Raw genomic sequence first — 19635 nt, 5'->3', positions numbered from 1 at the left:
CACAGCAGCAGAATCCCTACTGTCTTTAAAATCCACTTTACAAAGGAAACAAGGCTCACAGGGGCACTCTGCCCTAATCAGGAACACTCGTGATGCCTCCTTAGTAAAAGCAGCAACACACTCCAGCTTTGGTGAGGTCAGTGAGGACCATGGCATATGTCCCTGCTCAGTCCCAATATCAGGAGATACACACTTCTTATATATGTATATCTATATATATATATATAGATAGATAAACACACACACACACACACACACACACACACACATACATATATATTCCTCTGCAATGGCACAGAGCAGTAGCTGTGTAACTTCTAAGCCCAGCACATACAAAGAACAAAATGCCACCAAGATATGGAACCTTTTCACTTCCATCTAGCCAAAAGCAACCCAGGAGAATCTGAAGCAAGGGTCTGCAAAGCCAAATTGTTTTCTGTTTTATCCTCCCTTTATCACGAGGCTGGATGTAACACAGCTGTAGACTTACAAATAATACCACTCTCAAGGGACAAGCAGTATAGTTACACTCAATTATACTATAAAGTATGACATCTCCAGAGAAATTACTCAGGCACTCTCTCTTACCTGGATGACAGTAATAAAACAGATTTGTTTATGATGGACTTTTGGAATCCATTACATTTAAACAGCTTGCTGATTCTCATCATTGAGAGAACTGTACTTGTCACTGCCCACCAAATGCAACTGTTAAGTGAAATGACCCAGGGAATTTAATACAAGTGCTATTCTCCCATTATTTTAAGCAGACTTCTATTAACTATGCAAAGTATGGGGCCACTTTTTATAGAGCAGATGGATATAAAAAAAGGTAATTGAAAATGCTTCTCCAAACCAGTTTTTAACAGGTGAAAATACACAGTGGTGGGGGGGAATCACCATGTAACCTTTCCCTCTGGGAAATGCAGGCTGCAGTGCTCAAGAATGAGAGGAGCCAGATACACAAGTCAAATGCCTAAACCAATTAATTTTTTTTTACGATATCTCTGTAAGGTCTTTTTTACATTACACCCTTAAAATTCTTTGCTCTTTTTAGCAACAAATTAAATCTTCTTTTAAAACAGTCTGTAACTGAAGGCACTCAGGGGCTGCTCTTGCAGAACAGTTTCTTCCCTCCACCACCCTAGTCAATACACAAGTGCAAGGCTCACAAAATTCAAGGGAGTCCACATTGGTTAAAACCACTCACTTCTCACCTCTCATTTAGAGAATGAAATAAAAAACTCTAAGGTTATAAAAGCAATCTGTGTGCTCTGCAGTGTGAGCACGCCATGTTTCATGACTGACAGCATGCAGAACCAGGCATAAAAGCAGGACTGGGGGCAATCTTCTACCTGTACCAGATTGTTAGTATCAAGAAAAGCAGAGTGGCATAGGCTTCTAGCTCCTCTTGGACACAGCACTTAGAAAAAGGGCTGTGTGCTCCTTTGTTTTTTTGATTTCTGGTTTCTACTTCAAGTGTCTCAGATTGTTGTTGGAGCCCTGCCATTTGATCAGCAGCTGGTGACAGTGTCCAGGCACCAGAGCTGCGCTCCTGTGACCAGCACACACAGCTTCCATATCCCAAATTCTCCTGTATCTTCAGTGCTGCAGAAAGGATTCTCTCCTGCCCCTGGGCTGACAGGCATCTTGAGGGTTAGATGACCCTTACTCCAGCCCCAGAGCACATGAGCTCTTAACACTAAAGTCCTACATAAAATGCTGGAGTGGCTGCCAGACCTTACCTAAGAGAGATTTAAACACTCTGCATTTGACACACAGACTATGAGAATGCAGTAAGAAGACAGTATTTAGCATTGCTGCTATTAGTTCTGATGCAGCGTTTGAAGGAAGCTGCATTGCTCTCAAAGGTTCAAGGTAAGCCAAAAGGAGCTCTTTCAGTACACTTTTGTTATTGCAACTGGTACCATGACAAAGCAGGAGGGAGCTGAGCCCTGTGCAGCAGCGCACTGCTTTAGATGTCCAACAGAACAATGTTAAAAACAAGAAATCTCCTGCCCCGGGCCATCCCATCAGGCTTGAGATATGAACAACCAATATCCAGCCTCAAAAAGAGTGTGGTCAAATCATGGCTACTCATGTTCCATAGACAGACCAGATTCATCTGCTCATTACTGAGATCCAGGTGTTCTCAATAAGGGCTCTGAAATTCCAACAGGGACATAAACTCGCCATGGGGTTCAGACGGAACCTAAGGACGAAGGCATCAGCAGTGAGTGTGCTATGCAACAAGACCCTCTCCAATTTCATCCACTTGTATCATTTCAAGAGCTAAAAGATTAATGATACTTCAGCATCCAATACCTAATGCAAGTGCAGAGGTGCCAAGGTTTATCTTTCAGCCCTCGAGGATCTTTGGCAATTACCAGGATGCAGTGCAGTACCATCCCACCAGCTGCAGTGCACTCTGCTAACTCCGAGGTAATGTGGAAATAGGTACTGAAGTGCCCCTGCTGGGAACATCCAGAGGAGCATGGGGAGGGCAGGCTCCTTCCCCAGTATTAACCAGCTTACATGGGGCTCAGAATTAAAGGTGAAAAGTGTTTCTGAAAATACTTTCAGCAACCTGAAAAACGTGACTTTTTCTAAAAACACACTATATGTGCGTGCTTTTCTTGCACTTAAATACCAAGTTTTACACTCAGACCTCAGTTTTGAGCACTTTGTTTTGTAAATAGATTAATATGCCACAAAAGAGCACCCTGATCACTAAAACAGTAAATATTGATGGCACACAGGGATTTGCCTACATCACTCTGAGAAATTTTATGTTTGTTTCAACAGCAGAAAATTTACTCAAGACAGAGAGCAACCCAGTGATAGAAGTATTTCACCTGGCTCCTGGGGATTGGTCCCAGAGCTTCAGATGGGGCTGGAGGGCAAGAACCACGGAGGCAGCTGTCTCCTTGCCCCAGCCATGTTACTCCTGAACTCCTACTCTCAGCCATGAGAGCACATGCTTGACTATACCTCAGGCTGTTTTGCGCATCCCTCTGAAACAGCCAGTGCTGCTGCAACCAACAGCAAGCCCAGACCCAGCAGTCATTTCTCTACTGACAAGGCTCTAAACATTATCTAATAGTTATTTTTTATCATCTCTCTTATTACTGGATTTGCAAACCTGACATTGAATTTTCTTTAATCAACTAATATCACTGACTTTCCCTGTATTTAGCAACATTTATATGCATAGGAGAAAAATTATTTCCCTGACTCATCTCTGGAGAAATGCCCATAGTACTGAGCTTCTTGATGGGGGGGCTGATTTTTCATTTCTAAAAGCAGAAGAAGTTTCTGCTGTTATGGGATATTTTGGTAGACTGGGAAAGGATGTGTAATTTTTGGGGTTGTCATGTGCAGAGCCAGGAGTTGAACTCAATGATCCTTGTGGGTCCCTTCCAACTCAGGATATTCTATGATTCTAGGAATAAACTGAAAATGAGCATTTTGGAAACTGTTTTACTTAAACATTTCATATTTTCCTTGACCTTGGTAGCTTTGGGACTATCACCAGTAATCCAGCAGCATTTAAGAACTCCCTACACCTGCAAAGTTGTAATCCGCTGATGCACGAGCAGAGATCACGTCTTTGGAAGCCAACAAATTTCTAATGAGCAATGGAATGTAACTGACTCATGGTCTCTGAACTGGTCGTTTGGCTGCATTAATCCTCCAGGAGTCTCCTGTGATACCACTAAGTAGCGCTCACATCTAAGTGCAATTTCTCTCCCCAGCAGGCAGCATTTGCACACACACCTCTGCTTTTTCCTGGCTAAGGAGGTGCAAAGACTGAATCTACTGCTCCATCTATTTAAAATGTCCAGAGCCTCCAAAATTCACATCCATCCAGGCATATCCAGAACGCTCTGTGCCTCAAACCATACTCACCGTAGTGTATTTTCCCAGCTGGCAGAGTGAGGGGAAGGTTTCCTGGTGAGCTTTTCGAATTTTCTCAGTGAGATCATCTAACTCTGCTGTCATTTCATAGTTTTCTGTGGACTCCTGCTTTGAAGGTTCCTTCTTCTTTTTGTTCCTATCATTTCTGACAGCTGTAACAAAAGCAGAGATACAGATCACATGGGCTTATTCGATCAACCTATGTTGCCTTTACTGCTCTATTTCAAATCACTGTAAAATGCTGTTATTTTAAACACACATTATTTTAAGTGAATGTAAAAATGTTACATGCACAGAGAACACTAATTCCAGCTTACTCATTTAAAAATAATTTAAGAACTAAATGTAGTGAGCAGTGATGAAACCAAACTTCCATAGGGGTTTGTTGTGGGTGTGCCATCTCAATCCCATAGTATCTGTCTTCCAGGAAAATCCACTGCAACTTCATATGCACAGTGTCTTAGTAACTTTGTGAAGTGGGATTTTTTCATTGTAGAACTACAGTTGTGCAGGGCGGATGGTGAAGTCCTCTGCAGTGACGCAGTCACTATTTTATTGGATGTGAACAACACTAAAAAAAGACAGCAACAGTCTTTCTTCTTAAGTAAGTACCTCAGCATGGAAGATAACAAAGCCCCATACTAATACAAACTCCACCAAACAGAAGTTATTTAAAAGGAAAGTTAAATGTGAAAACAGTAAACAAAAGAAGATGAAACACGTTAAACTCAAGCTCTGAAGATCAAAGGAGAAGCACTAACACTTGAAAGAGAAAAAATGGCAGTGAAGCTATCTAAAGTTGCTTGCCATCTGCTTCTGCACTCAGATCAGCCTTCTACCTTCCCCCGGCCGTGGGGGATTACTGGAAATATGCATTGCGCGCACTCGTGCTGTAATTGATTTCCCACATATTTGTGTTTTGTAATAAAATATGACAGCTGCTCCATCACCATGCTGCTCTTTGTTCTTTTAATGAAAATAGCTTAATTTTACAAAACGTGCCCAGGAGATAAGTCCATGTCCACAGTACTGCCAGTAATTGTGAATTTTATCAAGAGTCTTGCTGTTAGCTAAAGCTAACGTCTTAAGTGTAACCAGATGCATAAGGTTTTACAACAAAGCCAAGCAAAATCAATCCCTCTCCCCAAAGACTCCATGTCAATATTAAACACCCTGAAGACTAAATCTTGCTGGATAAATAAAACCAATCTTAACATTGTTAGTATTCAAAACCTCACGATATTTAAAACAAGGCCCTAAACTCAGAGGGTGCAGCTGGTGGGTTTGGCACACGTGAGCATGGCCAGGGATTTTGGATGGCCAAAGATCTGCTGATTCTTATTTGTACTGCCCCAGAAAGTGCATCTATCTGTGCCATAGGGAGGGAAGCACAAAGCCACCTCCATGCCAGCTCTTTTTCCCTGTGGGTTCCCCAGGCTCATCTCCACATCTTCTATGGTCGCTTCCTACATGCCAGTGAACCACAAATAGTCATAATGAGCAGAAGAAATAGTGGGCTGGGAAAGCATCAGTCAGAGGCATCTACAGAAATAACATATTGTGTGTAATAGAAAACAAGGAGTAGAGATGTGGGGAACATTGTTTCTCCTTCACAAGGCCATTAGGCACATAGTCCATGCAATGTATGGCTCTGTTTTTTTCACTGAAGGTCTGACTTTCCAACTGAGAGAATTCTGACACAAATAATTCACATTTTAAGCATAAACTTGACTTAACTGTGTGACAGACCCACACTGAAGTCAGTCATCTGCTTGGCTGGATCAGGGCTGGGATGCTGAGCACCCCACTGGATTAATGCCTAACCTTGGACACCATCAATTTTGGTGTTTGAAGAACACAGACCCAAAGGAGACCAGTAAGAGTGGACCAAAAAGGATATTCCTTGCAAAGGTACAATGCAGCAGTGTAGTCAGGTTTAGGGAGATGGACTGGCTCCTTCCCACTTCCTTTTACAAGTTTTTCCTTCAAGCAAATGCTCTGATTTGTTTGCTGGACCCCAGGGCAGAGCACAAGCACCATGTTTTGACCTGACAAAACATCCAGGACCCAGAGGTAAGTCTCCAGTGCTGCTAACTGCCCCTGCACTTCAGAAACAAATCCTAATCACTCCTGTACTTGGGAGATAAAAGAGTTCCTCAGATAATTGTGTAATCTCCTACACAAGCGCAAAGAGCAACACACCTTTGTTGCAAAGCCCCACTTACTTATAGCTCTACAAGCCTATTGACAAATTTGCCAAGCAGGCGGCCTCAACAACTACTTCCCTCAACAGCTTTGAACTCCTTGTGGAAGATGAACACATTTTTCAGGCCAGGCTTTGAAGCAGGTACCAAGGGCTCCCAAAGACCAGGAGGTAACTGTGGCAGGAACCCTGCCGTGCTCCTTTGCTACCCCAGCACTTCTCCCTCAGCTGTATGTACCTGATGTCCCTTTCCCTCCAAAGGCCACAAGCGGGACAGCTGCTGATCAGTTCACATCACCAAATTGGCCCAGCTCTGATCTCTTTCTTTTTTGGTGCAAATCAGAGGGTAGAAAGGGAAGAAGTAACACAGCTGAAAACTAAGAACGCTTTTTGTTCCTCATTAACTTTCTTTTGTAATAATGATAAAACCAGAATAATATATATCTTCTTGCTTTATTCATTACGTCTGCATTAGACATGTCAGCGTTTCTATATTCCCTGTAAGATAATGGATTAAAGTGCTGACATATAACACCCAAGCTCCAAAAATATAAAGCATTTCAATAACACTGAACTACTGGGCAGATTTAACTACAGCTATAATTCAACACACAAAATAAAAACAAACAAAAAAAGGACCTTAAGACAACACTATGTTTAAAAGTGTTAAATAAAAACATATAAACACACACACATTTACGCAGTAAATTAAAAAAAAAAATCACTGCTCTGGGAACAGGAACTGTCACACCGCATGTGGGAAGGGTTCTAGATTAGAGCTTATGTTTAAATTACATAAATCACACCTTTTGGTATCTTGATCTTTACATGCATATGATCACATCAATCCCCAATGCAATTCCACTGCCTTTTAATGATGATACGCCAGTGATGAATCTGTGTCACAGTTAATGCTGCCGTAGAAAACTCAGGTTATGAATTTCATTACTTGTGCACTAAATTCTGACTTGATGGCTGCATTAATTATGAGCTCCCAATAGGGGACAGTATGGAAGCTCTTTTACCCTATGCAAACTCTTGGAAGTTAAAGAAAAAAAAATAAGGTGGAAGTAGAATGAAAATAGGTGTATCCTGATACGTGAGGAAGCCAGGTCTTGGTGCGTCTCAGAAGGCTGAGTGACACACGCCCACACCTGTGCATGTCTGCTCCAATCCATCTTCCTGTGACAGCTTCCCTGTCCCTTCGACATACACGCCAGGACTTGCACTTCCACACCCAGAAACCTCCAGGCAGCCACAGCAGGGTTCGCAAGCTGGCAAAGGTACTTTCTGCTGCCTTAAGAACTAACCTTCAGATTTTCAGCCTCCTCCCTGATGGCAGAGGGGCAGAACATCACCTCTTGTCTTGTTCAGTCTGTTCCCCTCACCCCAGGTTTGCCATTGCTTTTTCCTTAGCCTCAGATACACTTTCCCTCTTCTGCTCTAAGTGATGGACAGGGCACAAAAGTTGCATGAGGGTCAGATGCACCCTTCAAGAAAAGCAGGGTCAGCTGTAGATGGAGCTAAGTATAGAGAAAACACTAAGAGCTTCTCTTGGAGAACCCCAGTGCTCTCATTAAGTAACCATGCATCAATTCTCCTGCCTGAGTGGGGTCATTTCAAGCATGTCCTAATGCAGGGAATTGTCCAATATTAAATGTGAGCCACTCAGGTCCACCAAACCTAGCCACTGCTTGGCCTAAGAACAGTTGGGGATCCAGCCCATAAGATTTAAACAGTTTCTAGACAATCAGGTAAAATAATGGAATAGTGAGTACATTCGTTTTTCAAAAGTGGCACAAACATGTCCAAGAACTTGCCACTTGCAATGCAATTTTTCATATTACTTGCACAACCTGTGCTTCCCCAGATAACCAGAAGATATGCAGACAACTCCTTTCATGTATTATAATGATTAATCAACTATAAACTAATGATTTTAAATGCTATCACTGCAATTTTGCCTCTTGGAGATCCCCATGACCTTTGAAGAGCTCTGTGTACTAGTTAGCTGGTTTTGTTCCTGTAGCAACAACTACTAGTGCTTCCAGTCAGTTCACATTCCAGTAAAACCACACTTCTCTTGTCCCCAAATATTTTGGAAGTTACTCGTTAAGCTAACAAACCTCAAAAGCACCATAAAGCACACAGAGCAAGTCAGTAATTGCACAGCGCTGGGCACAAGGTCGGTCAGCAAAAAGACTCCTTTTGTTTGTAAAACCCAATGAGAAGAGAAGTGGGAGGTGAACTGAGGTAGGAAAGCTGCAGACCTGCCAGTTCTCCCTTCTGGGCTCACTGTCCCGCCTGTCCTCCTGCTCCTTGGGAAGCCACCTGTCCCTGTCTCAACACCGGCAGCCTGGGCAGGCCGATGGTGCCACGCGCGGCCGTGGGGCCGATGCTCAGCACTGCAGCCGGGAAATCCAGGAGCATCAAGCTGTTTGTTAGGGTGGAAACCCACAAACCTTGCACAGCTCCTCCATGCTCTTGGCTGCTCCACCTCCAGAGCCAGCTGCTAAAAAAAATCTAATTCTGGCAGAAGTTCACAGCTGTGGACAATTTCAGTCAAATGTTTCAGTCAAATAAGCAAAACGCTTTCCTACTGCCAATGCCAAGTTTGCTCCCTCAGCAAATAATGCCCAACATATACCACATATTACTCTTCAACAAACTGTGCTAAATGGTATAGAATGTCAGTCCATAAGAGTGTCTTTTCCAACAGTCACCTTGGAAAAAAATCAAACCGAAGGAGCCTTAGCAATCCTGCTGCTGCTGAACTAGGCTCTTTGACCCCATGGTCAAAAGCAACACCCAGCTGCACATCCCAGGCAGCTTCCAGGCATGAGAACTGGTAGAATAAAGCACAAGGATGAAGGAACTCAGGGAGTCTGAGTTTCCCATCTCCAACACAAGTAAAGGAACAAAATAATCATCTCAAAATCAGCAAAATCACACTTGACAAATTGACAAGCCATCAATTCAGGATGGTGGGACTCCTGTTCACATTAACAACAGTGCAATTGGAAGCCAAACATACTAAAATATGCAGAACGCCAGGTAGTTATAAATAGACTGGTTTCCTAGGTTGTGATTTCCAGATGAAATAATGTTTTCTTTTAGGCAAAACAGCTCAGTCTTAAAAAAACCCAGGAAACTATTTTAAAACAAATTTCCATGCCAAAACTTGGCTTTGACATATGGAGAATGATTGGAGACAAAGCCCATTTCAAACACAAACTCTCATTTCTAATGGACAAAGCCAATAACAAGTACACAGTTGTGTAAGGGGCTTACAAAACCAAAACACATTGAAACCTGCATATTTTGTGGCTGATTCTGAGAAATCAACCATGTCAGCTGTTGGATAACAATCGCCAGAAGAAAACATCTCAAATTAAGCGAGATAGTATCTCTCTACAGACACACATCAAAATTAACAGGGAGCACAGAGAAACAATCATGGAAGACATTTCATAAGCACCTGGCACGCTATCATTTTTCCCCAGGCACAGAGCAAGCACATACATTACAGAATTCGAGCCCGCCCAGGGTTTCCTCTATTGAGAAATAACATTCAGCTATGGCAAACCCACCCTGGCCAACGCGCCAGGAACCTCAGTTCAACCACAGGGGAACACACCACAGATCCAGAAGACATCGTCCTGTCGCCTGCTTTCACGTACAGTGGCCTTTCCAGCCACTCATGGTACTTCTTTTTTACTTTTTTTTTCTTTTTTTGAGGAAGGTAGATTTGAACTCTGCCTTTGTAGCTTTGTATTATTCATTACATAATTGCTATGTTTTATTAGAAAAATGATCTATTATAACCTTGAATATGGTAACTTAAATGACATTGAAAATTAGATTATTCTGATTATTAGAGAAGTGAGAAAGGTACTAAACATTTGTAAAGCTGATAATCAATCAGTGTATCCATGTGAGTGCAATAAAAATCAATCAGGAGCTAGTGCGTTTAAATCTAATTTTTTAAGCATGACATTTTCTTCTGAGTTTCTTTTTTTAAATGTCACCCTCTTCTACAACAGTGATTGATTCTATCCCCAGGGATAGTTAACTCCAACTGTTTTATTCATTGCGCTGAGCTCTTGTATCCATGGTCTTTTCTAAATATCAGATTAATGACAACAATAATATTTTTATCAAAATGTGAAATTCAGAAATAGGCATTTGAAACAGCAAGAAGCATGGCACTACATTTAAACTGCTTCAAATACCAGGGACCTTTTAACTAGCAAGCAGTGTACTTTATTTAACACAGAAAATGGTGGAATTTTGTGTCCCTCCCGTTTTCTTTTTACTCCCATAAAAGAGAAGGTCAAGGATTTGCTTGTTTAAAACATAATTCATTTAGAAATGTTTCAGGAGTGAACAATGAATCACTGGCTATGGGGAGTCTGTGAGTAATTACCTATGCCTTCAAAATAACCTTATTAGGCTATTGTAAGTATAGGGGAGACCTTTGATACCTATAGCCTAAGGGCCTCTATTTTTCCATTCATGCACAGGGGATTTATATGGTTATATCCTGACGAAAGCAACACATCTCCCATTTATGTGTGAAGATAACTGTGGGGTTAATATATCAAGAGCTAAGTTATAAGAACAGGTTTCATTATATGAATGAATGATACAAATGGATGCTCCACAGCTTTATTTAACTGGCCTGAAACTTCACCTGTGGTTTCAAGGATTCTCATCAGTCTGAACAGTTTTATTTTTGACATGAAATTTGGCACCTGCTATTGTCATATCCCTGAAATATTAGTAAGAGGAATGAGCAAAAAAAGAGGGGTTTCTAATCCTTTGAAAAAAACCAATACCATCTGAAATCATATGCAGGACCAAAACTGAAAAGCCAGTGCAAAACAACAGGCTGAGAAAAATACCCCTTGAAATTAGCTGAAAGGTATGCCTTTAGCATTCTTTTATCCATTTATTTTAAATTATTATTTATATTATTTCACTGTCTTTTTTAAAAAAAAATTGCGGGTTTTTTTTGTTTGGTTGTTTTTTTTTTAATTTTGAGAGATCCAGAAGCAAAATCTGCAGCTATCATACTTGGGAGATGTCAAAAACACTGCTGAAGGAAAGCAAATGTTTCCACAGGCACATTTGTCTTGAACATTGCAGAAGGACAGGGCATAAAAAACCCAAACCAACCAAACAACCCCCAAAAAACAAACACCTCCCCCCCTTAAAAATAAACAAACCAACCCAAACCCACCAAAATCCCATAAGCTATTTCCAAGTGTATGAATATACCAACTAATGCCTACTTTTATATTTACTATAGTATTTTGGGAGAGATTCAAGTTCTGCAGTACATGCCAGACAGAGTGCCAACTGCCCAAACAATAAAAATCAGGACTCCAGAAATACAAATGGAATACCCCCCACACTCCCCAAACAGGTTGTAAGAACAAATGAGAAATGAAGAAGTTGTAAAAACAGAAAGACTGTAAGCAAGTGGGGGAAAAAAATACAGAAGAAAATGTGTTTTGCAGCACGTGGGTGTGGGCAGGTAGAGGATGAGAGGATGAGGAGCAGCTGAGTCAGAGGCAGGACAGACAGGGAACAGCACCTACACCAGGGCTGAACTGAAAGACTCCTCGGTCTCCCCTATCATCTCCCTGCATGCTACAATCAAAGTAGGTGGAGAGATGGGATTATACATTAAATGATAAACTGTTTAAATAGCATTTACCCTGTGATTTCCATTTTCAAAGTGCTTTAATATCATCAACTAATTGCCAGTGTGAAATAGGATAATCCACATGCTCTAAGCAGCTGATGCTTAAAGAGCCATTGAAGATTGTTAGCATTAACAATTGCAGGCAGAATAAATCACTAATATTTTCCATCAAGACCCACCAACACATCTGCAATGGAAATAGCCTAGCCATACTCACTGACTCAGACAAAATTTACTCACTGGTATGTTCCCATCTGTATTTCACATAGGCATCACCTCAAGTTACTTAATATAGCCAGAAATTCCCATATGTGAGATGGAGTATCTCCACATGCAGGTCTTGCAATGTCCCTGTGCATCTTGTGCAGCTGTTAAATTAAATTACATATGTCATTCCCTCCTCACTCGGGTTGTGCCCCATCTCTCTCAGTATTCTGCATGAAATCAGTCACTTCCTTACTCTCAACATAAAACCTATGATTTTTGTTAAGATCTACCGTGCCATTTGCAACAGGTTTGCAAGTAATTGCATCACCCAGTGGGTACTGCCAGTCTTTCCCTTCCCTGCACAGTGCAGGAATGGGAAGGAGCTTTGGAAACCAATCACTCCATCCAGGGTGATTTCCTAAATTAACAGGGCTTCTTCAGGTGACCCACTGAGAACTGCCAGCCTGTGGCATTATCCCCATGAAACTAAAAGCAAAGTGTTGTGTTTACTATCTACTGTTTTGGCTGCCAAGATCCCAGTGGATTTGCTAGTAACTTCTGTGGCAGTCTAGATAAAATTCTGTATGCAGCTGGTTAAACCAAAGTACTCTTGGGAAATGGAGGACAGCTTTTCTGGAATTGCAGTGTCTTAACATATTAGCTAAAAATACATAAGACCACAAACACAAAGTGATTATTCTTTCTCTTCCTTACAGCTGAAGTGACCAAATGTATATGCAGCAGTTGAAAAACCCTTCTAAATACTCAGCCTGAAAATTAATTTCTATTAGGCTACAGTGCATTTCTTTTACATAGGCTGGGTGAAGAAAAAAAAACCCTAAATTTCAAACTCTGAACTTTCAGTCAGAAATCACTGAGAGGCCATTAAATATGTCTCATCTGATTTCAGCTGTTGAGGTGCCCTTTCAAGCTACCTTCTCAAAGCAACTGCCCTTTTGAGCTACAATCTTGAAGCCTGGTACACTAACTCTTTATGGATAACCGATTATGAGCAAAAATATCCTGAATCTGACCTTTCTCTCCAGGGTCATCAAAAGGTAAATCAGTCTACTTATCTACAGATATTACAATAATTTCTCTTAGGAGACAGTCATGGTAGTATGATGCCTCACAACTGGGAGATGCTGGGGTTATCCAAAGTCCTCACTTCAATTTGCTGGGCATTACCCAGGGCCACTGATGGCCAAGGAAGTGCATGGCTGTAAGCTAAGACCAGACACTGCACACTATCCTTGACCACTGCCTGCCTGTAGCACTTCACACTTCAACCTGCAGCAGCTATTTTATTTCTTATCCTAACATACACTGAGGAAAAGAACATGACTTGCTTTTTACTTAACTAGCAAGCTACCTACCTAATGACAAATTGCAACCTCTTTCCTGATGATACCATTAACAGACTCCTTCCACAAAATAACTTTCCATAATAAGCACGTTTATTCAATGTAATGAATGAGTCCAAGCTAGAGGACAAATTCTGATCGTGCATGATAAAACTGACTTTAAGGGACAGCAAATGCAAAGGCTGCCAAAAAAAGGTGAGCTGGAAGACTCCTTCCATTTGCTTGCACATGGACACTCAGGGCAATGGCTCCCCAGAAGGAAGAGCAGAAGTTCAGGAGCAACACCAAGACAGTGTGTCACTGCATTTTTCCCCTTTATTATGGGTGGTTTCACACAGTGAACACAGTCTGTCTTTCCCCAAACAGGGTTCACTCCTACATTATTTACCAGAATTAAAAATAACAGACTGAACTTATCCCCACTGCCGTTTTTGTCTTGCAGTGGTGCTACTCCACGGATCGCAGCAGAGTCCTATTAGTGTAAAACTACAGTAGCGTAGTGGGAGATCAGGTCTAATATCTGTATCTGCAGATGGATAACACCGCATTCATACCTAAGTTTCATTTCTTTGTTTTGCCCCCAAGGCTGAATTTCACATTTGTACCTCCTGGTGGCTTGTGCAATTGTGTAAAGGTGCATCTAGCGAGAGAGCTGCCAACTGACAACACGTCTGAAGAAGCTTTGCGTGCGCGGGTGCTTCATCAGGCGCAGGGAACACATCGCCTCCCGCAACCGTAAATTGAGCTCATGAAGGCGCAGGAACAGTTGTTCCCAGAATGTTTTAAGGAAAGGAGGTGCAGTCTTGAATCACAGCACTTGCCTGCGTTACAGCCTCAGCAGCTTGCAGCCCTGGCCTCCCACTAGGCCAGGGACAATAAAAGCATAGATATAGCTCAGAATCTATTTACCTATTCCTCCAAAGCAAATGTGGAAAACATGCCATTATGAATTTACACACATTCCTTCCTAAATGCAAAAGCTTGTTCCTACTCCTGCTACTAAAACAAAATAAAATAGAATTGCAATTGGGAGGTTATTTGCATCTCTCAAGGTGCCCTGATCGGCACCCAAAGTGCAAAGTGGAGAGCAGGGCTACACAGTGTGCACCCCACAACTGCGCTCAGCCTCCCTGCCCAGGCTTACCCTCCTGGCCAGCTGAAGCAGCAGGAGAAGGGAAGAACAGTATCATTTAGCCAGGTGGACTAGAAGCACTGCTAGATCAGCCAGAAAAAATTGCCTGTTTAAGGCTCACACTGATGCACAGTCCAACACAGCTGGTGGGCACACATCTGCACTGGCCAGGGGGCTTGGACAGCAGGTGGGTTTGATTTTTTTAAAGAACAGTGTGTGTTGTTAAAGCTGGTTTGCCATAACACTACAAAAAAAGAAGCTTCATCAAAGGCGAAAATAACATGCCCAAACAATACTGTTGCATCTCATTGCATTTTAGTGTGTTGTTTACATCCTTTCCCTTCCCAAAAGCTGAGCAGTTGGAATAAACAATCTGCAGATTTGTTGTTGGGGTGGGGCATTTTTTTTGGAGATTACATAGTCCTGTTTTCATCAACTGTAAACTAAGGAGAAAGCAAGGAGTGAGGTCAAGGGACTTCTTTTTCTTTCCATCTCAGGATTTCAGGAAAGCCATGCTGAGCCAGCCAGCAGGCTCCGGGAAAGCCCTGCTCAAGCTGGCTGCTGCCACAGGTAAACAAGTAAACAAGTTTATTCACTTTCAGCTTTAGCGTCTCACTGCCCACCCCAGAGCACTACACCCTCCAGCTGAGGCATTTAAAAGGCCTTTGCCTCCCAGGCTTTTCTTCGGATCTCTTTCTGCCCATGCATGGCATAACTCGGCTCTGGGCTCCAGCCAGGCTAAACAGGCAGCAGCTGAAGCCCCAGCTCACTTCTCGGATCTCTGTGCCTGGGACAGCAGCAGGCTTTAATGCAACTCTTCAAAGCAAAAGGTGCCTGGGAGACAAAGGCTCTCGTTTTTGCCTGTAATAAATACTGCTCCATCCATAATTCACATGCAGAAATATTGCTTCTCATCTATTAATGCAGGCTCTCTGGACATCTGTACTCCTGCTTTATGTAGAGGCAAAAGCATCACGGCATTATGGGGTCGAATTCCCTTAACACACCTGCAGCAACCTCAGCTGTTTCAGCAGTCACGTTATGACATGAATCACTCCACAAGCCTGCACCTAATTATCAGACTGTCTATTTTGATATATTTTATCTTTTATGCACAATGCCAAATAAGTTCCTTAAAAATACATTCCAAATATTCTTTCATTAGGAATAAAAAAAAAAAAAAAAGCTTTTCTGTCTGGGACTGAAGTTCTGAAATAGCAGGAGTAAGTGGACCAGATTATTTTAAAAAGAAGGCATGCTAGTAACTACAGGACTGGCTTAAAGAGCTTAATTCTGTCAGTCAGGGTCAAGCAGAATCAAATCCTGATTTCTCCATAAGATTTTTTTAAATATCCCCAGTAAAGCCAGCACGTAACCTTTTTTACATTAAGTGCTTTCACAGCACACCAGACCAGCCTCATGTGTTGATCACACAAGAAGCAAAGCAGACAGACACTTGTTTCCAGGAAATAGAAAGATACTAAGAAAAGCAGCTTTTCATTTTTTATTTGAAATCAAAGTGATTACTGAGGGCTCTGCAACTTCCAGGACAAGATTTAGTGCACACAAGGGAGTTCATTTTGAGAAGGCAAACAGGCAGCAGGTCAACACAGAGTTAACTCAATAAAAAAATAATTTCTACTTGGATAAACTGACCTAGTTTTCCCAGACTTCTCCATGAAAACAAAGGATGCAACTTGGACATGAAATGACGTCTGAAGGGAAAGCCAAGGGCTGGGCAAGGAGATTGAATTCAACACACAGCTGGTCCTTAACTAAATGAGGGTGGTGGTCCCCAGTTTGCACTAGACGTGACTACCCAGCAAGGATCATCTAGCATTACAGGTGGCTGTTAACCCCATGTTATCTCATTGGTGCCGATGACAAATCTTTCATGTCTGCCACCAGTGTGGGATTGGGTCCTGAACTCATTGAACACAGGTTGGGTTGCCTGCTTCCAGCTAGGACGGTCTTCTCCAAGACTGTGGCAAGTGCAAGATGAAAGATGCACTAATAGAAGGGTTTCTGTGAGGTCCTCAGGATATCGTTCTAGGGCTACAACCCCCATGGGAAGCATGGGCTAAAACCTCAAGATTTCCAAAAGCAGAGGTTTATTCAGTTCCTGAAAGAGCTGATGAACATCCACCTGCCCAGCCAGCTGCAGAACTGCCCAGGCTGCATGGTAGACACAGTGCAGGCAAGTCCCCCAGGGCCTGGGATGTACAACATGGAGGACAGGAACAGACAAAGCTCTTTCCTGGCCCCCCTTGTAACTCATCCTGAGATTCTGCAAATCTGAACACAACAGACAGCTCTTCATTTTGGGATTCAACCCAATGTTATTTTCAGCAAAGCTTTGTTGTGCTGGAACACCTCCAACCAGCTCAAGTTAAACAATTTGCCCAGAGAAAATGTTCAATGAAGGGGAAACATAAAAGTATGCATAGAAAGAGGCCTGAGTCCCTCTCTTTTCTAATCCATCACACAGCATTAGGGATTAAATACTCATTAAAAATATATATAATAAACTGTTAAGACAGGGTATCTAGTGATTCCTCTTAATTGCCTCATTTTTCCCACACCCTGGTTTCTAGGGAATATTTTTAAATATTCCTCCTCCATTAGTGCAAGGCCCCTTTACCAGAGGGTTACCTCCCTGCCTCACTTCCCCAGCCAAGAAAGACCCCAAACCTAATGGGTTCATACTGCATACCCCATGAGTGGCAGCTGAAATGTCCATGCAGTTTATATGTGTGTTCACACCTTACAATGCTTAAATTCTAGTAGGAAGAATCTTCTTAATAAACATGTGAAATAGCTGTAGCTGACTTACAAAACAACAGGAAAAGTTGCCAAGAAATGGCTTTGACTCTCTTTTGAGGACAAACAGGATTTAAGCCTTCTTCAGAATTAAAGGAATAAAATATTTATGCTTATTCTCCTTTGGCCCTGTTTACTTTTCCCTGTGTTATGAGAGAGGTTTGAACATAATAGAGCTTATTTTTCTTAGTAACAACTGTCCTCTTATTGTCTTTTTTATTATTATCATTCCTTTTCCATTTAAAATTATTTTCTGGATGTTCTGATTTAATAGCAGTGTTCACCTGAAGAGGGATCCAAAGAAGGGGCAGGGAGAAAAGTATGCATGGATCATATCTTCCAAATTACTGAAAGGGCAAATTAAACATCTTTCATGTAAAAAAGCACTGTCAAAAAGCTCTTATGAACTAACAGTCATTTGTTCCAAGGATCTGGATCATGTGGGTTTGATCCTGGAGCTACTCAATGGGATAACCAGATGGTGCAGCACAGTACAATGTGGACTACAAGACCAAACACACACTGAGCTCTGGACTTTATCGGTCTTCATAAGACTCCTAATTGGAAACACAAGAGCTCCCTGTCCAAAAGAGGCAGACTGGTACTGCCAGAGAGCAACTCAAGCTCCCCTAAACCTAATGCTACATCTTCTGGCAACAACTCTCCTGCATCTGAAGAAAAAGCTCCTTGATGAAATTTCAGATGTGACGCCTTTTTGAGTGTCTTTTCCTAGTTGTGTCTCCACTAGAATCAAAACATGTCACATCACAGGTCACCTAGAAGAAGTGCTATGGCAAGAAAAACATGAGAAAGATAGTCCTTGCATGACTCACAGCTATGGTGCAGAGAAGCTGAACATGTGAGGTGCAGCAGTTCAGCACATAAGGATATTCACTTACTGCTGATCTGTGCTCCTCTCTTGGTGTTTCCAGCTTACAAAATGGCTAAGACCTGTGCAACACCACTAATTGGCTTTCTTGAGATATAGGAAAAACTCTCATGTATTACTCAACATCTTAATTTTTAGAACTATAAAAACTAGATCTCAATCTTTGCCACTGGAACATTCTCTAGAAGTACACAATACATAAAATTACTCCATAAGAGTATATGTAACTTGTGTATTCTTTGAAATGTAAAATTCCTCATAAACTTCATGACTTCCTGGCAATTTCCATTTTTTTTCTGCCTCTCTTACATTGTATCACTATTTCCATGATGCAAACTTTAATCAGGTAGTTGGGAGTTAAAAACAAGGAGAGTTGGGAGGAAGCAAAGGACTTGTAGCAGCACCCATTGCACCAGGGCTGAGTGACAGCAGAAAACCTGTTAATGATGGAAACAGGAGGAGACAGAGCAGGTGAAAACAGTGTCCCTGGATTGACCAGTACATCAAGGAATGATGTCCTCTCCTGCTTTTTCAACCACTTTGAGATGTCTTCATCACATGTAAAGCACATAGAGCCCAGCTCTTTACCAGGGACCTGGCACCACTCAGCCATCTGACAAATTGTGTGTGTGTTCACTGCTGAAGGAGTGAGGTGGTCTACAGCATTTCTGAAACACTTTCCTTTATCACCCAGTATCATTCAATTTAGTATCTTTGTGATGTTTTAATCCATCCTCACTGCTAAGTTTTCATATTTTAAGGCTTTTTTCCCCCAAGCTCTCAAGTTTTATGGTACAGAGTTTCCCAGGTTCAAATTCATCAAGTTCTGCCTCCACGAAAATACTGAAGGTAGAGCATCAACCTCCTTAACGTAGGGGGGGGAAAAAAAAAAGCTGAAGTGCAAAATGCATAACACTGTCTGCCAGTAATCCCTCTTTCCCCAAGTTTAAAGACAGCAAATGTTTAAAAATACAATGCATTGAAAATTATACAAATGTAATACACTTTGTTAGTCTGTTATTTTCAATGGTTTGTAAAGTCCTCCCTCAGAGGATTGGACTTAAACCATTCATTAACTTGAAGCTGATTGCTTTGTCCTGCAAAGGGGGAAGAACATGGGTTTCTCAGATGTAACCCAATTTCCTAACAGAAACAAAAACAACCTGATGAAATTCAGTTACCAAAACAATCTATCATACCCTAAACAGAAGTGTAAATAAATTAAATTACAAAATGAGCTCCATCACCGAAGTTTAACTTTATTGAGTGTTTTAAAATTAATACTACACTTGCTTCAAAGTTTGAAAAAAATAAAGAAAGAAAAGTAGGTCAGCATGTTTCCCCAGCATGTCTTTCTGACTCCATTAAAACTGTCTGTCAGATGACTAACCA

At 41.7% G+C, this 19635-nt stretch overlaps 1 protein-coding gene across 1 annotated transcript in view; it reads right to left on the bottom strand.

Moving 5' to 3' along the window:
- The window catches only part of RARB (retinoic acid receptor beta), a 92395-nt gene that overhangs the window by 16707 nt on the left and 56053 nt on the right, over nt 1–19635 (bottom strand). Inside the window, exon 4 of the mRNA XM_058832580.1 lies at nt 3910–4070. Coding sequence (XP_058688563.1) covers nt 3910–4070 — 161 coding nt within the window. The remainder of the gene's footprint in view (nt 1–3909; nt 4071–19635) is intronic.

This window comes from Poecile atricapillus, chromosome 2 (assembly GCF_030490865.1).
Source record: "Poecile atricapillus isolate bPoeAtr1 chromosome 2, bPoeAtr1.hap1, whole genome shotgun sequence".
NCBI classification, from domain to species: Eukaryota; Metazoa; Chordata; class Aves; order Passeriformes; family Paridae; genus Poecile; species Poecile atricapillus.
This window is presented reverse-complemented; position numbering and strand designations above follow the sequence as displayed.